A 24,336-nucleotide genomic window follows, 5' to 3' on the forward strand; every position below is an offset into this window, starting at 1 on the left:
GAGGAATTCAAAGAAATAGATCCAATTTCATCCTAACCCAATCATTTTAGTTGTAGGTAATTCCATAACCTTTAATTTTAATGTATAGTGATTTTTGTTTATTTTTGGCTTTTCAAATAAATTTTCCTTCAACTTTAAAGTCTCCCATAAAACACAATATCTGAAAAATTTATCGATTTCTTGATGATGAAGAAAAATTATATCTCCGCAAAAGCGAGTATCACTATCAATCAGCTTTCTTTGTACGACTATGTTGTGCATCTAATGGTTGATTTTGAAGATAACGGGTCAGTGAGAAATCGTTTTTGATTTAAATCATATTTAATTCAAGCTCATCCCAAAAAGAAGTGCTCGTTCATCTCTCCAAGCACATTTAAGTTTCATAGCCAATCTTTTGTTTTTGTCTTCTTAAGGCACCTGCTTCTACTCCTGGCCTCCTTGGCTAAAGTTTATTGTGTTATTTCTGAAAAGTTAGCAATTTTAAGCTTCCGCTTCCTGTTGGTTGCTTGCTCTTTAGAGAATAATCACTTTTCCATTTTGTATTTGGGGAAATACAAACCTTTGTATTAGTGAGTTTGTGTGTGTGTGTTTGCCTGCAGAAATAAAACAAACCATTTTCCATCCGGTAAAGTCTTTAGTGCGTTGGCCTGTTTGCTTTACTTCAGAGTTTTTTTTTTTACTTGAATTTTATCTTGAACATAAATAGATTTTTGTGTATTGGATCCAGATGATGCTCATTTTTTTGTTTTTTGTTCGGGGATGTAATTTAATTATTATTTCTTTACCAATTTTACTTACACAACTTGTAATTGAATATTGAGTTGTTTCATCGCCAAGTGGACACATTTTGTTCATGAATCCTTAGCATTTTCTTTTTTTTGGAGTGGTTATTGTCATCGTATACTTACATTTTTTTTTTCATGCTTCAGATGATGAGAGATATTTTATTTAAATTGTTCGCAAGTTTACGGAATAAAAAAAAATATTTTTTCGATTGATTTATTTAACCATCGTTTCTCTGAAATAATTTAACCATCGTTAAGTATTCATTACAGTTTAAGGTTAATTAAAACATGGAACTTTAGTTATAAATAAACTCATCTACAGTGACGGATTAAATCTATAAATATGTATAAAAGGTATAAGCATTTGCTAGGTTAACCTATTTATATTTGGTCAAAACCAGGACTATGATTGCTCTCAGAAAACTGTAACAATATTATATCTTAAACTGTATTCACGAAGCACAGTGTTCTTCGTCTACTTTTATGGGGAAGTTTGTATTTCTATATACTATAAAACAAGGTTTGCATATAAAAAGAATACAGGGTGTCCCAAAAGTAATGGATCAAACGAAATATGCTGATAGGCCAACTTAAGGGCTCTCAGAATTTGGTAACTTGTTCATCCCAAATCCTTACGGTTTTCGATTTAATGCAGTTTTTGTGAAATTTCGAAAAATCCCGACTTTGCAACAGTATTTTGCTTCCTCCGCTCATAATTGATTTTTGTTTTTTACAATTCTTTCACTTAAACATTGCCTAATAATAAGAAATAATTAATTAATCAAAATATTTTTCATTTCATACGCCATTTTGCTGCAAATTAATTAACAGTTCCATGTTTTATAAAAACTCAATTTCTTTCTTTTATTTCAGAGCACACCCTTTAAAAAATTTGTTTGGTGTGGCACTGGTTTATTATTTTGAAAACTTGCCATGTTATTGCAGTTTTCAAAAATGTATAAAAGTTTCCAAAGTTGAAGTTAGAACTGAAGATATTACAATTTAAAAGCAACAAAACAGGGCTTTTGAGAGAAAAATAACAAAGAAAAATAAACACATTTTCTCGACTGTTGTTTGTTTATTTCTTTTTGAACAAAAGCCTCGAATTTTGTTTGTTATTTGCTCTGAAAACGTCTGTTTTTTTGCATTCAAATTGTAATATCTTTCGTTATAATTTCAACTTTGGAAATTTTTATTCATTTTTGAAAACTGCAATAACACGGCAAGTTTTCAAAATAATAAACCAGTGCCACACCAAACAAATTTTTTAAAGGGTGTGCTCTGAAATAAAAGAAAGAAATTGAGTTTTTATAAAACATGGAACTGTTAATTAATTTGCAGCAAAATGGCGTATGAAATGAAAAATATTTTGATTAATTAATTATTTCTTATTATTAGGCAATGTTTAAGTGAAAGAATTGTAAAAAACAAAAATCAATTATGAGCGGAGGAAGCAAAATACTGTTGCAAAGTCGGGATTTTTCGAAATTTCACAAAAACTGCATTAAATCGAAAACCGTAAGGATTTGGGATGAACAAGTTACCAAATTCTGAGAGCCCTAAAGTTGGCCTATCAGCATATTTCGTTTGATCCATTACTTTTGGGACACCCTGTATATTAAACACTTAAAACCATTGCCAACAATTTCACTTATACACTACTTGTTGCATCTTGCATGTTTTAATGCAGTAGAATTAAAGTGCCCATTTAGGTAAATGCATTTTTAAGAGTCTTCATTATAAATTATTGTGTGGGGGTAAAGACACTTACTATAAAAAAAAGAACACTTATTTCAACAAAGAATATAGTTTTTTGTTTTGTAAATAATAAAAGTAGAAGACTACTAGCATCCATTAAATTTATAAACCCACTCATTTTCAACAAGGCTGGACCGATACTAACAACTTTTTACAACTTATGCTGTGAAAATACACTTTGAGCGAAATTCAAAGAGTTTAGTTCTTCCAAATTTCTTGAAAACACAAAAGATATTAAATAAACGATAATTTCTGCAGCAAAAAATAGGTTTTTAAAAACAAAATTACTCAAATACTGATGACAATATTGTCACTTTACCTAAAATATTTATACATACCTAAATCCTATAAACCCCCAATATTTTTGTTGATTTTTTAATGAAACGCATTTAATTCATATTTAATTTTTTTTCAGAAGAAATCAAAATGTTACACATACACCACAGTTACCCAGTTTACAAAAATTCTAATAATTTTTTTTTATAAGTTTTTTAACGAATTTCAATGAGGAAGTTCTCTCAGTGGGATTGATTTCTATTAATTGCAAATGTTTGCAAAACCACAATATTTATTAAAAATAAAATTAAAGCTTAGACGTGCCAGAACCAGTTTCGAAAAATTACAATTTTCTCGAGAACGCCTTTAACTTGTTTGATTAAGTTTGTTGTTTAGACTTTAAAGTGATTTTAGTAATTGGGAACTTTAAATTTTGTTTTGGTTTTGATTTTTTTTTTTCTTTTTATTAAATCGATAAACATTTGGAATTTTCTTTCAAATTTTAAAAACAGTAATTTTGTCAAAAATTTTGAACGATAAATATACTTTGCATACAAATTTTGAAAAATATCTCGCAAAAATTTTGTTAACTCATTTTTTTTTTTTTTTTAAATATTGTCAGTTCAATGATTGGCTTTTAAAAATCACTTCATTCAGTTAACTGGATTTTTATTTATTTGGTGTTAACAAAGGTATGTCTTAGTATTGTAGATGTTTTGTTTAAAATTTAATTTTATATTTGAAGTTAATTTTGAGAAAATTTTTCCCACCGCTTAAACGATGGAAAACTGTCCGTCAGTAGTTTCAATATTATGCTATTTTAAGCTATTGCATAGATTTTAACGCAGTCCTGGCATGGGGAGCCAACCAAGAAATTTCGTAACGAAAAATTATTACACCACACACTTAGGTAATTAGCTAAACGTGTATGGTATGTGTGTATATGCATATCGTAAGATTATACGAAGCTTGCATGGATGTGTGAATTTTTTTGGTTCAAACAGAATTGTGTTAGACAACACAATCAGAAGAGAAAAACTATTCTAGTGTTTTCTTATTTTTTGATCTGGAGAAGTTTATGACATGAAATTGTAGACCAGCGCCGAACCTTCAAAAACATTAAAAAGTAAAAAAAATCAAATACCTATAAATTTTAAATATACATACTATGCTTATTTTTGAATAAAAATGTATGTTTTTAATTTGTTGGCATTAAACGTGTAAAAAGCGATTTTTGAAAAAGTCTGAAAAAAATGACTTTTTTACCAAGTTAAATCTCTAAAATTATAACAATTAAAAATCTGAAAAATGTTCACATGATAGCTACACTTATTTAATTTGAGTCTGTAAAGTTTAAAATTTTTTGAACGAATGGTTTGGCTGGAATTTAAAATTGATCGAATAAGGTCCAAGAAACCCCATGTTATTCCCATAAGAAACTTCAACCGCTTATCGGCACAGGTTAGAATTAAGATAGAGACTTGAAACTTGGGGAATATTTTTTTTAGTTTATTTTCAACCATATAAGATGCTAGGAGCATAGAAATTCTAATTATTTTAAAATAACGAACACCCTATTGTGCACCTTGCAATTCACATCATGAAAAGCCACATTTTCTATTTACGAAAAAGTAGCATAGATTCCGCAGTTTTGGTCAAATTCAATAAATAAAATACGTCAATTTGTGCCTAAATGTATATTCTTTCAGAATATAACCTTAATTTATTTTTTTGTTTGTTTTATTGTGCAATAAAAAATGGATGAAGTTGAAAAAAATTGAGGAAAAAATCACTTTTTCAAGATATATGGGATAAAAACCTACACTTAATTTGTTTAAACAATAGACTTATATTCATCATTCAAAAGGTCTGGAAATCTTCTTTCCAAAAACATATAACATTTTGAGAGTTGTTAGAAAAATGACTGAGATATTGATAGATTACATCATAAAGTCTTTAAAAATGGTTTTTTGTAAAACAGCCTACACTATGTATTTCGTCGGGTGTATTTTCAGTGTCGCACCGTGTTATCGACCCTGGTGTATTGTCTTTGGATATCAATCTTAAACAAAAATTTTGAACAAAAATTTGTATGTTCACAAAAAACTTTATTTTATTTTTCAAAAACATTACAAGAATAAGGAAAATATTTTTAACTACCAACGCAACGTTTGAGAAAAAAAAATACCATCAAAATCGGAGATATCCGAACAGTTCCAAAGAAATTTGCTTTAGTTAGACTATAAATGACTAGAAAAATTTCAATCAAGATTTGTTTACAAAAGCATTTTAATGACTCGAATGTTATTATGAAAAATTTTCAAAAAAATCAATGTTGGATTTTTTAAGAAAAGTGAATATTTTTTTTTTAATTCATTTTCTTGAAAACAGACCAATGAATTTTATTGAATTTTTGTTTTTATATGTCAATTAATATTTTTTTTTAAAGGCATACCAATTTTGTTTGAAAATTTTTATAAAAAACAAAAACTATTAAAAAAAAAAACTTCTCTTACAATTTTCAATTTAAATTTTATCTAAAAATTTTTTTTTAACTATACAGGAAATTAAATGGCAAATTGTTTTTGAAGATCAAAACCATTTAAAGATACCTATACAAAACAAAAAAATTCATCAGCAAAATTCATGAACTATTTTGAAAATATTGATTTAAAAAAATAAATATTGAACATTTTTCTTAATAATTTTAAAATTTAGGATACAAAGAAAGTTTGTTAATAACAGTTTAGTTTTTATTTCAAAAGTAGTTCAACACACGCTTTTTTAAATAAAAATCGTTAAATCAATATTTCAAAAAATATCTTTTTGCACTTTGGTCGTGTGAAAAGTAGCATTCATTTTGGTCCTCTAAGGAATCACCCAAACCTCTGAACTGCGAAGTTCTTAAGGCTTCTTATCTTTTCTTCTTCTTATTGAATTTTGGAATTGATATAGGCCTATTAAAACCTTCATGTATTGAATTGAAATTCAAATAAATAATGTGTCTACCATGAACTTGATCAGATGTATTTATGTTTTTTAACGCCTCCGGTTTTTATGTTCTTAACATTATTTTAACGACCGGGCGCTGAACTCATTTGGGAGCACACAAACAATGGATAGTGCCTATTATAAATAAATTATCACGAGGTATAAAATCAAGCCAGGAAATACCAGAATATAAAACTAATTAACAGGAGTGGATCAATGAATATAACACTTTTTACAGGTATTGTATTCTTAAAAAAGGGAAAAACATAATTTTTTTTGGTTAAGAGATATAAATTATATAATTCTTTTACCAAGTTTTTATGTAAGACCCTGAATTTTATGTCTTTTGTTGCAAATGCAATGATATTATTGTTCATTTAGTTTAATTTAACCCCTGAGCAATATAGAACCGAAATTTCCAACAAATTCGGAGTAAATTTGTATTATTTTCTAACACATTCAATACAATTCTACACTTTATAAAACAGACATTTTCAGTCTCTTAACAAATTTTAAAATCCATTAATTCCGTTTTAAAATTGTACAAAACTTAACATTTGTAGGGCCCTAAAAATAAATCGCCCAAAATTCTTAATTACCCTTTTTTCAAGCAAATCCACTGTCGTCAATATTGATTAAATATTAAATGTGAAATGTGACATGCTTAAGCCTATACATCAAGGTGTAGGTATATAAATATTAAGAGGTAAAGAGAAAGGTTTATATATAGAAACACGTCATCAATATCCAAAAACTTCATCAGAATTCCCTCCGGATACTTGGTCAAAATGTCTGCTTATTTGAAATTTACGAAACATGCCACATTGTATTATTGAACAACATGAAAGTGTGACATTGCAATTACCTATACGAATGCTTTTTTATATATTTCGAGAAAAAAACAATGGAAATAAATATGTGTGTGTGCTTTTTTGTTTTTATTTCCAGCTGCCACAATCAGAAGTTGATGGATTCGATCCGAATTTCAAAAGATTTCGCATTGAAAATGGTGAATCGCTGGCAGAAAAGGATGAGGTGAGTTCCTTTTTTTTGTTGTTGTTGTTATAAAAGCAAATTATTTTTCTATGGAATCAATCTAATTTAAATAATTTCAATTTGTGCACCCTCTGAAAATGTCACTTTCAGTTCTTGTTTTTTTTTTCTATTTGTAAAAGAATTTTTGGAAGTAGGTATATTTGAAAAAATAAGTAAATTTTAGGCATAACCTCAATCATTTGTCGTGTTGTTGGCATTGTGGAATGGATTTGTCACCTACACACACGTCAAGTCAAACTAAATCGAATTACAATACCGTTGGCTAGATTTTCGAAAAAGAAAACCAGCATGATAGTTAAAACGGTTTTATTTATACAAAATAATAATGAAAAGCAGAAACACATTATACCCACCTTTGTTTCAAGGAGATGTGTTGTCCTGAGAGCATTATAAAATATGCGAAATATAAATGGAAAATTGTAAGCAAAAAAAAAAAACAAAACAAAAATTGACCTAAATATGCATTGCTTTTGTGTATATAAGATTTGGGGGTGAAAATTACTGAATGAGTGGGTGTTGTGTTGCCTTTTTTGCCAAGAGGAATGATTTCCCAGAACTATAAAAACTCAATATTTATTTCCATGTAGGCTATAGCTTTATCTTGAAGCTATCGTGGGATTTCGTGGAAATTAAAGAAAAGAAAAGTATTTTGTAATTTTCATTAGAAACAGAAAAGTAGTGAAAGGTTGAAGGTATTTTGGTTAATTTAAATTTCAACTATGTATGTAGAAATTTGTTTAGTTTAGGGTAAGCGGGGGTACATTTGACACCGGGGCACATTTGACTTTGCGTTTTTCGGTATGATCGTGCCCTTAATTAAGAATAGTTTGGACGAAGAAAGAAGCTTAGTTTGATTTAAAGAAATTTTGCGAAATTTCGCAGTCTTTCATTAACTTTTCGCGAAGTACCATGTGTTTTCGTGTTTTCTGTATTTCTGATCTAATTTTTGACCACCGGTATGTAAGCGATTTCTGAACCTAATAAAGCAGTTTTTTTTAATGGTGAATCAATATTTTGATAGCACTAAGCTTAAAATTAAGTACATTAAAACCAGCTTTGTAAAAAAATAGTATTAGTTATTGAAAAAAAAAAGAAAAACAGTTATGAGGCTCCTTAGGGGCACCTTTGGCTTTTGCAATGTGGGCACAGTTTTACGTTGATTTTGGGGAATTATATATTAAATAAATTATTTAAAAATAAATCGACATCGATTAATTTTGATTAAGATTTAAATGGAGAGATTTTTTGAAATATTTTATGGTTTTTTGTTTTTTCTTCTTCTTTTTAGAAAATAAATTTTTTGATTTTTTTTTTCGTTATAGGTATTGTTTAGTAGATTGTTTAAAACCAAAAATTTATTTTTTTTTTCTAATTAAACAATAGACAAGCAAGATTAGCTGATAGTTTTAAAAATATAATGCCCCGGTCCCGGGGCACTTTTGACAAAATGACTTTTTTTAGAAAACATTATTTTTTTAAATGTTGTAATATGGTAAAACAAAAAAATTTACTGTTAGTATAATCTTGAATAGTCAATAAATCAAATACAAAACAAAACATTGGAAAAAATTAACAGTTTTCGAAAATACAGACCTTTAAAAACTACGTGTCAAATGTACCCTCTTCTCCCCTATGTTGCATGGGAACATTATCGTCGAATTAGTAAATTTAAAATTAATTTAATACACTCACAATTATTTACCTAAGTAAATTATTTTTCTATGAATTTTATTTTATAAGTGACATAAAAAGGAATTTCTTCTGTCCCATAATTATGTTGTTTCTTAGAAAATTGTGGGTTAAATTTCATGGAAGTAACATTATACCGAATATTAAAATTCAAATAAGAGTATAGCCAAAGAAGAGGGTAGGAAAAATTATGTTTGGATACAAGTACACCAGATTTTTCATAAGATTTTCATGTTTAAATCACAAGTTGTTACTTACACTTTGCGTTTTTTTAGTTTAGCTAAAATTTGACTTTTAAGAATTTATCCTTTTATTTCTATACCTAGGAAAAAAATTGCTATAAATTTATATTTTTGACACCAAATAAAAGAGAACAAAGAGCTTATTTTTATTGGATAGGTACAAATTTTAAAAGATCAATTTTGTGACTTATAATTTCTTTGTACAAGGAAATTCATAAACACCCTAGATCAAAACTTCAAAAAGAAAGAAATCCAATGTTCCGTTTTCGAAACAATATATTTTCGAAAAAAAAACTAAGGGCAATTTTTTTTACTATTGCTCAACTTGAAGCAAGCTCTCGAGTTTGCCAACTTAAGAGTTCTTTTTATTCAATAATTATTTTCTCAACTCTCCAGTTGAAGATGTAAAGTTGGTCAACTTCAAGTTTGAAAAATATCCCTGTACTGGGATATTTATGAAATATGAAACAAAAACTGTAAATTATTTATATTCAAATTTGAATCTGTCGTTTTTGTGTTTAATTTTTCGATTTTTGTTTGCTTTGAAACAGGGGCGTACACTCCCTTGGGGCAAGCGGGGCGGCGCCCCGGGGCCCCCGACCTACCCCAGGGCCCCAACTTGAGACAATGCAGAGAAGGAAACTTTTAGAATAAATTGAGTTACGAAGTAGGTAAATTAAAATTATTTGAATCACTTCGGATACAAGGGAGACAAATTATATCATTCAGTGTAATGTATAATGCATTGGTAGCCACACAATATATACTGATTTAATAAAAAGGTTACCCCAGGGGCCCCAAAAAAATAAACTGCTTTTTTAAAAGAAAAAATTTTAATCTTAGGGCCCCAAAAAATATTACTTGCAAAATCTTTGCAACCACAAATAATACATTAGGGGCCCCAAAAAAGCAAAAAAACAACTTCAGGCCACGGGCCCCAAAAGCCTTTACTTCGGGGCGTCAAAAAAAATTAAATTAAAAAAAATTGTTTTTTTAAATTAAATTACATTTGTTGATGGATTACTAAATATTACTTTAGGAGCCAAAAAAATATGACTTCGGGGCTCCAAAAATATTATATGAAGGGTCCCAAAAAATAATTTTCTTCTTTCAAAAGTGCGGCCTTATTTGCAGCAAATCATATTTTTTTTTTCAAAGCAAAATCGTTATCCGTTTTTGAGAAAATTGCAATATCTCGAAAACTTTATATTGGAGATATCCGTTGAAAAAGAGACATTAAAATAAAAAGGCAAAAAATAAAAAAACGGCTCTTGAAAATTACGTAGAAATCGTATGTACCGAGTTTTTAGCAAATCTATCAGTCCGTTTGAGCTCTTTTTTCCAATTCTTCAAACTGAAACTTATAACGGATACAGGGTACAATTATTGGCAGTGGCAACGATTGATGTCTCGATGCACGTATTATTGGCATCCCCTTTACTTTATATGAAACGATATATTGGCACCCCTTTTTAACCATAACCATTGCCTTTAAGCCAACCATTGTACTTATTTTACTTTCTAAAAGGGCCCCAAATTCTTGTGTGCCCAAGGGCCCCAGGATAGTTAAAGACGGCCCTGTATAAACATGTTCATATTACTTCAGAACAGAGGCCCCAAGAACTATCAATTCTAAGCTAAAAAAAAAATTTATTTTAGGGGTCTCTAAATATTCAATTTTGGGGGCCCCTAGTACAAGGATTTACTACTTTTATGATAAAAATTTTAAGTAAGTATAGCAAAGTGCATTACGAACATAATAAAACATTAAAATAAACTTAAAAATAAATAAGCCATACAAAAAAAAATGTATGGCGTATACGTACTTTTGTTTTTGTATCTAAGTGGCCCCCAAATAAGGGGCCCCAAAATTTAGTCTTGCCCCGGGGCCCCGGCAACTCAACGTACGCCACTGCTTTGAAATATTAATTCGTTGACACAATAACTGAAGGGTATTTTTCTAAAAAAAACTGTTTTTTTTTTGAAAAAAAAAAATTATTTAAAATCAACACCATCATTAACACGCTATATCTTTTTATAAAGCCAAAAACCTGGGCTGAAACGACTAAAAATGACTTGGGAATTTTTCTTTTTTGTAAGCAAGCATTTCGTAATAATAAAACTAGTTTAAAAAAAATATAAATAAAATATTAGTGCCACTATACTTTTCGTATAGATTTAAATCCAGATATTCAAATTCGGTTTTCTTTTCAAGCTATAGACAAAAACTCGAAAAGTAACAAAAAGAGTAGAATTTTTTTATTGTTACAAAGACAAACTTATAAATAAATTTTTTCAAAAAAGTATCTTGCCATCTTTGTAAAGAATCATGCTACACTGAAAAAAAAACTTTAAACTACCAGGATTGGAAAGATTTTGAATACCTATATATTTGAGTACAAGATTTTTTTTGTCAAAAATTTCCTTTGAAAATCGATTTATTAAAAATGTTTTTATTCATTGCAATTAAGCATACCTATAAAAAGACCCAGAAAAGTTGTTCTAATGTTATTTGCTTATTTATTCAGATTTCTGTTCATATTGGTCATTTATTACTCAAGATATAGCCCGATTACTAAGTATGCTTAGAAAAACAACGACAAAAAAAACTGTGAAAAATAACATCTCGAAAAAGTTACCATCGTAATTTTTTTAATGTAACGAGTCCCTGTGGCCAAATAACGTTAGAAAAAAAAGTGGTATTGAGTGGCCATTTTTGCTGTATGCTATTTAGTGTAATAAGCCATAATCTATACGTTCTAACTTCTTGACGCATTCCTCTTTTAAGGAACCAAAAACATTTTTAAAATATGCTTTAGTGGTCGAAATAGAGATTCGAGACGACAGACAGATAACACACAGAATTTTGCATTCGTGTTATCACGAGTTACATTTTTTTTTTTTCACGAGACTTAAACTAATTCTATGGTACCTATAACTATACCTATACCTATTAATTTTGTGCTCCAACGGAGAAAAAACAATTAAGTTAAATTCTTTGTTTTCACAATGTTGACAAAAGAAACTATAACTTTCAGGTTTCAGAATACATTGAAGTTTCCTTTGAGTGTAGTAGATTATATCTATGCTTACCTTTTTTTATATCATGCATGCTGCATAACACACTCACTATCCTTTGTTTAAAATCTGAACTCAAAACTTCCCCAGAAAAAAAAAAATAATAACGCGATCTGGGGTTCTTTTGAAGGACCTCTTATCTTGTTTGCATCGATGTTCTTCATACTGTCGCCACACACAAAGTTATAATCAACATTGTCAGCAAAAGAGAAAAGATACTCTAACATAAAAAATTAGTACATACCCACATACATGTGATATGTTAAATACAAAGAAAAAAAAACACCTTTCGACTTGAACCCCAAAAAATAAAAAACAAAGTAAAATGACTACGCAATATCTAGTTAGATTTTTAAACAATGACCTTGTTAGGACAATAAAAAAAAATTCCAGTTGGATTAATATTTTTAGGATATTATCTCATACAAAATGTTAACATTCCATTTTAATGTCAAACTCATGAAAATTCATTCACTTCTGTCTGTCAACATACATGTACACATACTACATTTCTTTAATAATATTATACTCTTTCACTTCATAAATCTTTATATTAAATAAATTCTTTGTTTGCTATTTTCAGGTATTTGGATCGCCGAGTACACCTATCCTTGAAAATCCTGAACATCAGACGAGATGGTATTTTAAATACTTTTTGGGCAAACGTAAGTGTAGTTTATCACGCGAATTGAATCATTTAACTCTTACCAACTCTTTGTTTTTTTTTTTATGATTTTGAGTTAAATGTTAAATATATATTTTTTTTGTTCTATCATAAAGTTCATCAAAACTATGTTGGAATTGATGTGGAAAAGAATCCATACTTTTTGTCAGTTGTCTCACAAGAATCTGGAAATCAAGGATCTCCATTAAATAGAGCGATATTGTTTAGGAAACAGGTAAGTTATCTTGTGGTAATATTTATTTTATAAATAAGGTTCACAGAAAAAAAGCCAGTTTAGTTTACTTATCAATTTGTTATACCGGCTGAGAGTTAATTTTTTTCTAATGCTAGTGTCTAAACAAACAGTTTTAGACATGGGTTTACTCAACGCCATGTTCAGTGTCCACCATTGGTTTGCCACACTTTAAAGTTCATTTTTTGAGTTTTTTTCGACTACGCAAGTCTGCTTTAACATTTCTATTATACATTATAATTTAACATTTATTGATATGTAGGTAAATAATAAGAAATTTTTAAAACTTGAAATTACGGCAGGATAAATAAAGGTGAATTTTAAAAAATTTCAAAAAGTTATTTTCTAACAAAAATTATAGAAACAAGATTTATATTAGAATCGATAGAATTATTCATACATATATGGAAGTCACACACACATACAAAAAATGTAAAAATCTGGAAACCAAGATATGGACATTTAAAGTCAAAACCCACAAATTGAATGCTTAAGAAATCAGCATTAAAAGTATTTCAAATAATTCCTATACAATTAAAAATAAAAAATAAAATAACTTTACAAACAAAAAAAATTTTCGTTTTTCCGCCCTTCAAAAAAAAATTTAGACCAAATCCTTTTTTTTTTCTGTGAAGTTTTTATATCATCTAAAACGCTCAAATTTTGATAGGTATAGTCGTATAAAACCAATTGCAGTCGGTGTCCTCGCGAGTTCTTGAAAAAAAAAATGTTTGTACTGAAAAATTCATAGCACCCTGAAATCCTCATAATTTACATTTTTTCAAAAATTCAAACTTCTGTCGTTTGTTCACCTCTTTACAAATATCAAAAATCATGGTTTTCCACCCTAGTTTTTTCAATATTTCCTAAACTAAGGGTGGATAAACGACTATTTTTAGAATTTTTAAAGAAATCGAGGTGGACAAATGACAGCAGTTTAAATTTTTGAAAAAGAGTATTTTTTGGGGATTTGAGGACTTTGAAACTTAATGTGGGCAAACGATGATTTTTATCGAGGAGGACAAACGATTGCCGTTTGAGTTTATGAAAAAAAAAATAATAATTTCAGAAAAAAATAATATTTTGTATGAACGGTGCTATAAAAAGTACCAATGTGTAAAGAACTCGAGGTGGCAGGGGCGTACACTCCCTTGGGGCAAGCGGGGCGGCGCCCTGGGGCCCCCGACTGACCCGAGGGCCCCCACTGGAGACAATGCAGAGAAGGAAACTGTTAGCATAAATTAAGCTACAAAGTAAATTAAAATGTATTTGAATCACCTCGGATACAAGGGAGACAAATTATGTTATTCAGTGTAATGTATAATGCATTGGTAGCCACACCATATATATTGATTTAAAAAAAGGTTACCCCAGGGGCCCCAAAAAAATAAACTGCGTTTTTAAAAGAAAAATTATAATTTTATTTAAGCTATTACTTCAGTGGTTCAAAACAATCAAATGGAAAATTAAATATCAATTCAGGGGCCCCAACATAAATACATCAGGGCCCAAGATAAAAACATTGTTATTGGTTGCATTCCGAATATTACTTCAGAACAGAGGCCCCACTACCTATTAATTCATGGCTCCAAAAAAATTATATTATATTTTAGGGGCCTCTAAGCACTTAATTTTGAGGTCCCAAAAATAATTTTTCAGGGACCCCAAACGAAGCAAACTATGTTTCATGATAGAAAATCAAATGTGTACATATTACTTCAGAATAGAGGCCCCAAGAACTATCAATTCCAAGCTAAAAAAAAATTATTTTAGGGGTCTCTAAATATTTAATTTTGGGGGCCCCTAGTACAAGTATATACTACTTTAATGGTAGACATTTTTAGTTAGTATAGCAAAGTGCATTACGAACATATTAAAACATTAAAATAAATAAGCCATACAAAAAAAAAAAACTATATGGCGTATACGTACTTTTTCCTTGTATCTAAGGGGCCCCAAAATTTAGCCTTGCCCCGGGGCCCCGGCGACTCAACGTACGCCACTGCGAGGTGGACCGACGATTGCAACTGGTCTTATACGTCTGTCATTTATTTTGATCGGTTTAGCCAATTTTTAATTTTTCAGACTTCCCATAAAAAAAAAAAACAAATGAAGTTTCCTTAAAAATTGTTTGAAGGGTTGACAAACGAAACACGGACAAAATGTGGAAAAACGAATTAGATTAGTTTAGTTCAAAAATTTTGAAGTCACAGTTCTGGTTTCACCGAGCTAATATCACTGAATTTTCTAAGCTCTGATCTAAAAAACGTAGGTAATCCGTATTCAGTTTTTCATCTAATGTTTGTGTTTATTTGTATTTCTCAAGACTCTTGTCTTCCTTGTTCTTTAGTTAAAGGCTTTCAAAAGTCATGAACAAAACAAAAAAAAAAATATTTTCAGCGGTTTTAAGAATTGAATATCAAATTTTAATCGCAAAATAGTTTAAATAAAAAAAGTCCAAAAACCAAACACTTTTTCCTCGAAAGACGCTTCCAACCATCCCTCAGTTATAAAATTACGATAAGTCTTATAAGAAGTTATGAGGGAGGGGCCTACCCCGGTGTTTCACTAGGACTACTTTCATGCAATTTGCTTAGATATGTATGATTTTTAACTTATTCGCCCTTTAAAGAATGGAATATTATATTCGTAATACCGTCCCAAAACGGAACGCAGTGAAAACCGAGAGTTTCCCCAAGGGTAGATACATGCAATTTTTGATGCATTGTTCTGTAGCTATATCAGTCACAGACCGACAGACCCATTATTAAAATGTGAACAATGAAACACATTTTTTACTCCAATTAATAGTTATAAAACTATCATGCGACTGCACGGAGAAAAAAAGGGCACCTTAAAATTAGACGTTGCTTACCTGAAATCCAACCCGCTAATAACAATACGATTTCGGCTTAAAATAAGTAAAATCCGCATATATTCGTCTTAATTTAAGGTAAACTTCATTCATAAAATAAAAATTTAAAAAATAATAGCCAGAGTTGCAGTTTTTCATAATTATGTGTGACCAACACTGAGATAGGCTGAATGTATAAAACATTCGCCTATAGTAACCCAACAATTGTAGGTTTGATGCCCAGTGGTTGCCAGTTTTTTTTTTGTATTAAAATGTTTCCTAATAAAAATAAGATGATTTTCCGCTTAGGGAAATTAAGCGGATTTCTTTTAAATTTGTACATTCAAGAAATAAAGAAGACCTGTCCGCTTAATTTAAGACGGAAGTCATCTTGGCAAAAAAAAAACCATGTCTAAATCCGTTGAATTTAGTAATGTATCCGCTTGTTTTTAGGTGGTCTTTTTTCTCCGTGTAAAAATGCATTGAAAAATAAAAATACGCCTTTTCCGATTTTATTTTTCAACAACAAGTCATGGTTAATTATATGACATTATGCAATTAACTGTATCCCCAACTTCATAATTAAATATTTTTGATTACACCTTATAAACCAGAACGCAAAGAAAAAAAACTTTTCTAAGGTTAGAAAAAAGTTTTTCGAACCATCAAAACACCATGACAACGAATCATTCTACCATTTGTTGAGGTTAAGTGAAAATAAAGGTCAAAGTTTTCATCATAGTTCTCTTGATGTGTTACAAATTTTTCCTAATTACTCATAGTTCGCCTTTGGCTAAAGAACGTTATATACGTTCCTCACTAAAATGCTGTAATAGGATCCTCCAGCTTTCAGTATAATATGAATAGAAGAAGGGACATCGTCGTCGTCGTCATAGTCGTTGGGTACTTAAGCTCCTTCTTTAACAATTCATAATCTGCTTTCAAGTGAATAAATATGTAAATTTCTCCCTCAACTTGCCACAAGCAAACAAACGGCACACAGGGTAAAAGGTTAAGGGTGAAATCGTCTCTTCTGATGGGAGAGAGTCCGGGGGTCTCTTCTTTTTTTTTTAATTTTTTTCTCTATCAATGACAAGGACTTTTATGACACAAACATTTCAACTTGCATTTGCGTGGAAATTGAATGAAAGAAGAACAAAAAGAAAAAAAAAACTAAAACTAAAATCAAATTAATCGCCCGCGATATCCTTTCCATCTTGTTTTTTTCTGTGTTCTTTCAATTAAAATCGTTTTCCTTTTACTTGTGGACAGCAAAATTGCATTAGGTCCTTAAAAAGAGATTAAATTGCAGTTTGTGACCAAAATTTGCTATTTCATTTGCATATACACATTCAACACACTTTCCTTTTTCTCTGTTTCTGTTTGTATACAGGGTGCACAAAAGATTGCTTTGCCTTGCATGGCTGGACAGAAATTGACAGTTAAGCAGATTCTAGCCCATTTCTCTGGCATTGATGCGTCGACAAAAAACCCCAAGGAAATATACGCAGCCGATATACAAAAGGACCTGCTGCTTCTGGAGGAGCAAGAGGGTTCGGTTAATTTTAAATTCGGAGTGGTTTATATGCGGCAAGGACAAGAGTGTGACGATGAGATGCTTAGCAATGGTAAGGATACGAAATTGGTGTTCATTTTTCTTTTTTTGCTTGTATTTTATGCTAGTTGCATGTTTTGAAAATGTTTTTCCACCCACAGAGGAATCCAGTCAAGACTTTGAAGACTTCCTTGATGTGTTGGGGGAACGTGTTCGTCTGAAGGGTTGGGATCGTTTCCGAGGTGGTTTGGATGTTAAAGGTTTGGAATTTGAAAAATTCTGTATAGTTGTTGCTTTGAGGCTAATTAAAATGTGTGTTCGTGTCTTGGCCTTAATTTGTGCCGGCTTAATTATGTGTAGGTGATATGACTGGGAAATATTCCGTGTATACATTATACGAAGGACATGAAATAATGTTTCATGTGTCGACATTGCTGCCTTTTTCCAGAGATAATCGACAACAGGTGAGAGTGAATCTATCTACATAAATTATGTACATAATAAATTAGCTGTACTAGTATAATTAGATTAGAAATTATACTCTTGTCTGATTTTATTAATTATAAATTTTGTTTCTTTTTTTTTCGATTAAATTATTAGGTGGAGCGGAAAAGACATATTGGAAATGATATTGTAAATATTGTTTTTATCGATCAGAATGCAAACAACACTGACAAAATATTACCAACAAGTTTTGATCCCATGTGGATTAAGAGCCAATTTACTCGTATCCTTGACAAATTATTTATATTTATTTTTTGGTCATTTTTAAAAGATTAAATTATTTATCCAATTTGTTTAACAATTTTATTTAGGTACCTACTTTTTTTGTTATTTTCCTTAACAATTTGTTCTTAGATATTTTTGCTGTTGTGACTAAAGTAGAGAACACTTATCGCTTAGCTATTTTCTGTGATGAAACTGTACCTCCGTTTGGACCAACTTTACCGGATCCACCTGAATTTTCTGTAAGTGTAACAAATTAAAAATAAAAATAAATTTTAACGGAAACTCTCTTTTGATGTCTCACTCAATGGATTTGAAGAAATTTTTGAAAATGGACTTTTCTTTAGAATGGGGTTCACTTTGGATTTTTTTCAAAAATCTCAAAAAATTAAATTTGTGATTTTTGGGGTTCATTGATGAATTAAACTTTAAAAGACCTTTCTTTTGATGTCTCACTAGATGGATTTTGAGAAAATTTTTGAAAATGGACTTTTTTTTAGAAAGGGGTTAACCTTGGATTTTTTTCAAAAATCTCAAAAAAATAGATTTGCCATTTTTGAATTTGATTGATGAATTGAACTTAAGAAGACCTTTCTTTTGATGTCTCACTCGATGGATTTGGAGAACATTTTTGAAAATCGACTTTTTTTTAGAAAGGGGTTAACCTTGGATTTTTTTCAAAAATCTCAAAAAAATAGATTTGCCATTTTTGAATTTGATTGATGAATTGAACTAAAGAAGACCTTTCTTTTGATGTCTCACTCGATTGATTTGGAGAAAATTTTTGAAAATGGACTTTTTTTTAGAAAGGGGTTAACCTTGGATTTTTTTCAAAAATCTCAAAAAAATAGATTTGCCATTTTTGAATTTGATTGATGAATTGAACTTAAGAAGACTTTTCTTTTGATGTCTCACTCGATGGATTTGGAGAAAATTTTTGAAAATGAACTTTTTTCTAGAAAGGGGTTAACCTTGGATTTTTTTCAAAAATCTCAAAAAATTAGATTTTTGATTTTTGGGATTAATTGATGAATTAATCTTTAAAAGACCTTTCTTTTGATGTCTCACTCGATGGATTTGGAGAAAATTTTTGAAAATGGACTTTTTTCTAGAAAGGGGTTAACCTTGGATTTTTTTTCAAAAATCTCAAAAAATTAGATTTTTGATTTTTGGGATTAATTGATGAATTAATCTTTAAAAGACCTTTCTTTTGATGTCTCACTCGATGGATTTGGAGAAAATTTTTGAAAATGGACTTTTTTTTAGAAAGGGGTTAACCTTGGATTTTTTTCAAAGATCTAAAAAATTAGATTTGTGATTTTTGGGGTTCATTGATGAATTAAACTTTAAAAGACCTTTCTTTTGATGTCTCACTCGATGGATTTGGAGGAAATTTTTGAAAATGGACTTTTTTTTAGAAAGGGGTTAACCTTTAATTTTTTTTCAAAAATCTCAAAAAATTAAATTTGTGATTTTTGGGATTCATTGATGAATTAAACTTTAAAAGACCTTTCTTTTGATGTCTCACTCGATGAATTTGGAGAAAATTTTTGAAAATGGACTTTTTTTTAGAAAGGGGTTAACCTTGGATTTTTTTCAAAAATCTCAAAAAATTAAAATTGTGATTTTTGGGATTCATTGATGAATTAAACTTTAAAAGACCTTTCTTTTGATGTCTCACTCGATGGATTTGGAGAAAATTTTTGAAAATGGACTTTTTTTTAGAAAGGGGTTAACCTTTAATTTTTTTCAAAAATCTCAAAAAATTAAAATTGTGATTTTTGGGTTTCATTGGTGAATTGAACTTAAAAAGACCTTTCTTTTGATGTCTCTCTCCATGGATTTGGAGAAAATTTTTGAAAATGGACTTTTTTCTAGAAAGGGGTTAACCTTGGATTTTTTCAAAGATCTAAAAAAATTAGATTTGTGATTTTGGGGGTTCATTGATGAATTAACCTTACAAAGACCTTTCTTTTGATGTCTCACTCGATGGATTTGGAGGAAATTTTTTAAAATGGACTTTTTTTAGAAAGGGGTTAACCTTGGATTTTTTTCAAAGATCTAAAAAATTAGATTTGTGATTTTTGGGGTTCATTGATGAATTAAACTTTAAAAGACCTTTCTTTTGATGTCTCACTCGATGGATTTGGAGGAAATTTTTGAAAATGGTCTTTTTTTTAGAAAGGGTTAGTTAACCTTGGATTTTTTCCAAAAATCTCAAAAAATTAGATTTGTGATTTTTGGGGTTCATTGATGAATTAACCTTACAAAGACCTTTCTTTTGATGTCTCACTCGATGGATTTGGAGGAAATTTTTTAAAATGGACTTTTTTTAGAAAGGGGTTAACCTTGGATTTTTTTCAAAGATCTAAAAAATTAGATTTGTGATTTTTGGGGTTCATTGATGAATTAAACTTTAAAAGACCTTTCTTTTGATGTCTCACTCGATGGATTTGGAGGAAATTTTTGAAAATGGACTTTTTTTTAGAAAGGGTTAGTTAACCTTGGATTTTTTCCAAAAATCTCAAAAAATTAGATTTGTGATTTTTGGGGTTCATTGATGAATTAACCTTACAAAGACCTTTCTTTTGATGTCTCACTCGATGGATTTGGAGGAAATTTTTGAAAATGGACTTTTTTTTAGAAAGGGGTTAACCTTGGATTTTTTTCAAAGATCTAAAAAAATTAGATTTGTGATTTTTGGGGTTCATTGATGAATTAACCTTACAAAGACCTTTCTTTTGATGTCTCACTCGATGGATTTGGAGAAAATTTTTGAAAATGGACTTTTTTTTAGAAAGGGGTTAACCTTGGATTTTTTTCAAAAATCTCAAAAAATTAAATTTGTGATTTTTGGGATTCATTGATGAATTAAACTTTAAAAGACCTTTCTTTTGATGTCTCACTCGATGGATTTGGAGAAAATTTTTGAAAATGGACTTTTTTTTAGAAAGGGGTTAACCTTTAATTTTTTTCAAAAATCTCAAAAAATTAAAATTGTGATTTTTGGGTTTCATTGGTGAATTGAACTTAAAAAGACCTTTCTTTTGATGTCTCTCTCCATGGATTTGGAGAAAATTTTTGAAAATGGACTTTTTTCTAGAAAGGGGTTAACCTTGGATTTTTTCAAAGATCTAAAAAAATTAGATTTGTGATTTTGGGGGTTCATTGATGAATTAACCTTACAAAGACCTTTCTTTTGATGTCTCACTCGATGGATTTGGAGGAAATTTTTTAAAATGGACTTTTTTTTAGAAAGGGGTTAACCTTGGATTTTTTTCAAAAATCTCAAAAAATTAGATAGGTATGTGACTTTTAGGTTTGATTGATGAATTAAACTTAAAAAGACCTTTCTTTTGATTTCTCACTCGATGGATTTGGATTAAATTTTTGAAAATGGACTTTTTTTTAGAAAGGGGTTAACCTTGGATTTTTTTCAAAGATCTAAAAAAATTAGATTTGTGATTTTTGGGGTTCATTGATGAATTAACCTTACAAAGACCTTTCTTTTGATGTCTCACTCGATGGATTTGGAGGAAATTTTTGAAAATGGACTTTTTTCTAGAAAGGGGTTAACCTTGGATTTTTTCAAAAATCTCAAAAAATTAGATTTGTGATTTTTGGGTTTCATTGATGAATTGAACTTAAAAAGACCTTTCTTTTGATGTCTCACTCGATGGATTTGGAGGAAATTTTTGAAAATGGACTTTTTTTTAGAAAGGGTTAGTTAACCTTGGATTTTTTCCAAAAATCTCAAAAAATTAGATTTGTGATTTTTGGGGTTCATTGATGAATTAACCTTACAAAGACCTTTCTTTTGATGTCTCACTCGATGGATTTGGAGGAAATTTTTGAAAATGGACTTTTTTTTAGAAAGGGGTTAACCTTGGATTTTTTTCAAAGATCTAAAAAAATTAGATTTGTGATTTTTGGGGTTCATTGATGAATTAACCTTACAAAGACCTTTCTTTTGATGTCTCACTCGATGGATTTGGAGGAAATTTTTGAAAATGGACTTTTTTCTAGAAAGGGGTTAACCTTGGATTTTTTCAAAAATCTCAAAAAAATAGATTTTCCATTTTTGAATTTGATTGATGAATTGAACTTAAGAAGACCTTTCTTTTGATGTCTCACTCGATGGATTTGGAGAAAATTTTTGAAAATAGACTTTTTTTAGAAAGGGGTTAACCTTTAATTTTTTTCAAAAATCTCAAAAAATTAAATTTGTGATTTTTGGGATTCATTGATGAATTAACCTTACAAAGACCTTTCTTTTGATGTCTCACTCGATGGATTTGGAGGAAATTTTTTAAAATGGACTTTTTTTTAGAAAGGGGTTAACCTTGGATTTTTTTCAAAAATCTCAAAAAATGGTATGTGACTTTTAGGTTTGATTGATGAATTAAACTTAAAAAGACCTTTCTTTTGATTTCTCACTCGATGGATTTGGATTAAATTTTTGAAAATGGACTTTTTTTTAGAAAGGGGTTAACCTTTAATTTTTTTCAAAAATCTCAAAAAATTAAATTTGTGATTTTTGGGATTCATTGATGAATCAAACTTTAAAAGACCTTTCTTTTGATGTCTCACTCGATGGATTTGGAGAAAATTTTTGAAAATAGACTTTTTTTTAGAAAGGGGTTAACCTTTAATTTTTTTCAAAAATCTCAAAAAATTAAATTTGTGATTTTTGGGATTCATTGATGAATCAAACTTTAAAAGACCTTTCTTTTGATGTCTCACTCGATGGATTTGGAGAAAATTTTTGAAAATAGACTTTTTTTTAGAAAGGGGTTAACCTTGGATTTTTTTCAAAGATCTAAAAAATTAGATTTGTGATTTTTGGGGTTCATTGATGAATTAAACTTTAAAAGACCTTTCTTTTGATGTCTCACTCGATGGATTTGGAGGAAATTTTTGAAAATGGACTTTTTTTTAGAAAGGGGTTAACCCTTAATTTTTTTCAAAAATCTCAAAAAATTAAATTTGTGATTTTTGGGATTCATTGATGAATTAAACTTTAAAAGACCTTTCTTTTGATGTCTCACTCGATGAATTTGGAGAAAATTTTTGAAAATGGACTTTTTTTTAGAAAGGGGTTAACCTTTAATTTTTTTCAAAAATCTCAAAAAATTAAATTTGTGATTTTTGGGATTCATTGATGAATTAAACTTTAAAAGACCTTTCTTTTGATGTCTCACTCGATGGATTTGGAGAAAATTTTTGAAAATGGACTTTTTTTTAGAAAGGGGTTAACCTTTAATTTTTTTCAAAAATCTCAAAAAATTAAAATTGTGATTTTTGGGTTTCATTGGTGAATTGAACTTAAAAAGACCTTTCTTTTGATGTCTCTCTCCATGGATTTGGAGAAAATTTTTGAAAATGGACTTTTTTCTAGAAAGGGGTTAACCTTGGATTTTTTCAAAGATCTAAAAAAATTAGATTTGTGATTTTTGGGGTTCATTGATGAATTAACCTTACAAAGACCTTTCTTTTGATGTCTCACTCGATGGATTTGGAGGAAATTTTTTAAAATGGACTTTTTTTTAGAAAGGGGTTAACCTTGGATTTTTTTCAAAAATCTCAAAAAATTAGATAGGTATGTGAGTTTTAGGTTTGATTGATGAATTAACCTTACAAAGACCTTTCTTTTGATGTCTCACTCGATGGATTTGGAGGAAATTTTTTAAAATGGACTTTTTTTTAGAAAGGGGTTAACCTTGGATTTTTTTCAAAAATCTCAAAAAATTAGATAGGTATGTGAGTTTTAGGTTTGATTGATGAATTAACCTTACAAAGACCTTTCTTTTGATGTCTCACTCGATGGATTTGGAGGAAATTTTTGAAAATGGACTTTTTTTTAGAAAGGGGTTAACCTTGGATTTTTTTCAAAGATCTAAAAAAATTAGATTTGTGATTTTTGGGGTTCATTGATGAATTAACCTTACAAAGACCTTTCTTTTGATGTCTCACTCGATGGATTTGGAGGAAATTTTTTAAAATGGACTTTTTTTTAGAAAGGGGTTAACCTTGGATTTTTTTCAAAAATCTCAAAAAATTAGATAGGTATGTGAGTTTTAGGTTTGATTGATGAATTAACCTTACAAAGACCTTTCTTTTGATGTCTCACTCGATGGATTTGGAGGAAATTTTTGAAAATGGACTTTTTTTTAGAAAGGGGTTAACCTTCAATTTTTTTCAAAGATCTAAAAAAATTAGATTTGTGATTTTTGGGGTTCATTGATGAATTAACCTTACAAAGACCTTTCTTTTGATGTCTCACTCGATGGATTTGGAGGAAATTTTTGAAAATGGACTTTTTTCTAGAAAGGGGTTAACCTTGGATTTTTTCAAAAATCTCAAAAAATTAGATTTGTGATTTTTGGGTTTCATTGATGAATTGAACTTA

General features: G+C 29.5%; 1 protein-coding gene across 3 annotated transcripts in view; it reads left to right on the top strand.

The window, feature by feature from the left end:
* Positions 1-24,336, top strand: part of LOC129912445 (GTPase-activating Rap/Ran-GAP domain-like protein 3) — a 131,717-nt gene that overhangs the window by 98,856 nt on the left and 8,525 nt on the right. For all 3 annotated transcript variants that reach the window (XM_055990670.1, XM_055990669.1, XM_055990671.1), the window contains 8 exons: positions 6,759-6,845; positions 12,459-12,540; positions 12,656-12,774; positions 17,040-17,274; positions 17,363-17,461; positions 17,562-17,665; positions 17,802-17,928; positions 18,060-18,169. In XM_055990670.1, coding sequence (XP_055846645.1) covers positions 6,759-6,845; positions 12,459-12,540; positions 12,656-12,774; positions 17,040-17,274; positions 17,363-17,461; positions 17,562-17,665; positions 17,802-17,928; positions 18,060-18,169 — 963 coding nt within the window. The remainder of the gene's footprint in view (positions 1-6,758; positions 6,846-12,458; positions 12,541-12,655; positions 12,775-17,039; positions 17,275-17,362; positions 17,462-17,561; positions 17,666-17,801; positions 17,929-18,059; positions 18,170-24,336) is intronic.

This window comes from Episyrphus balteatus, chromosome 2 (genome assembly GCF_945859705.1).
Source record: "Episyrphus balteatus chromosome 2, idEpiBalt1.1, whole genome shotgun sequence".
Taxonomy (NCBI): Eukaryota; Metazoa; Arthropoda; class Insecta; order Diptera; family Syrphidae; genus Episyrphus; species Episyrphus balteatus.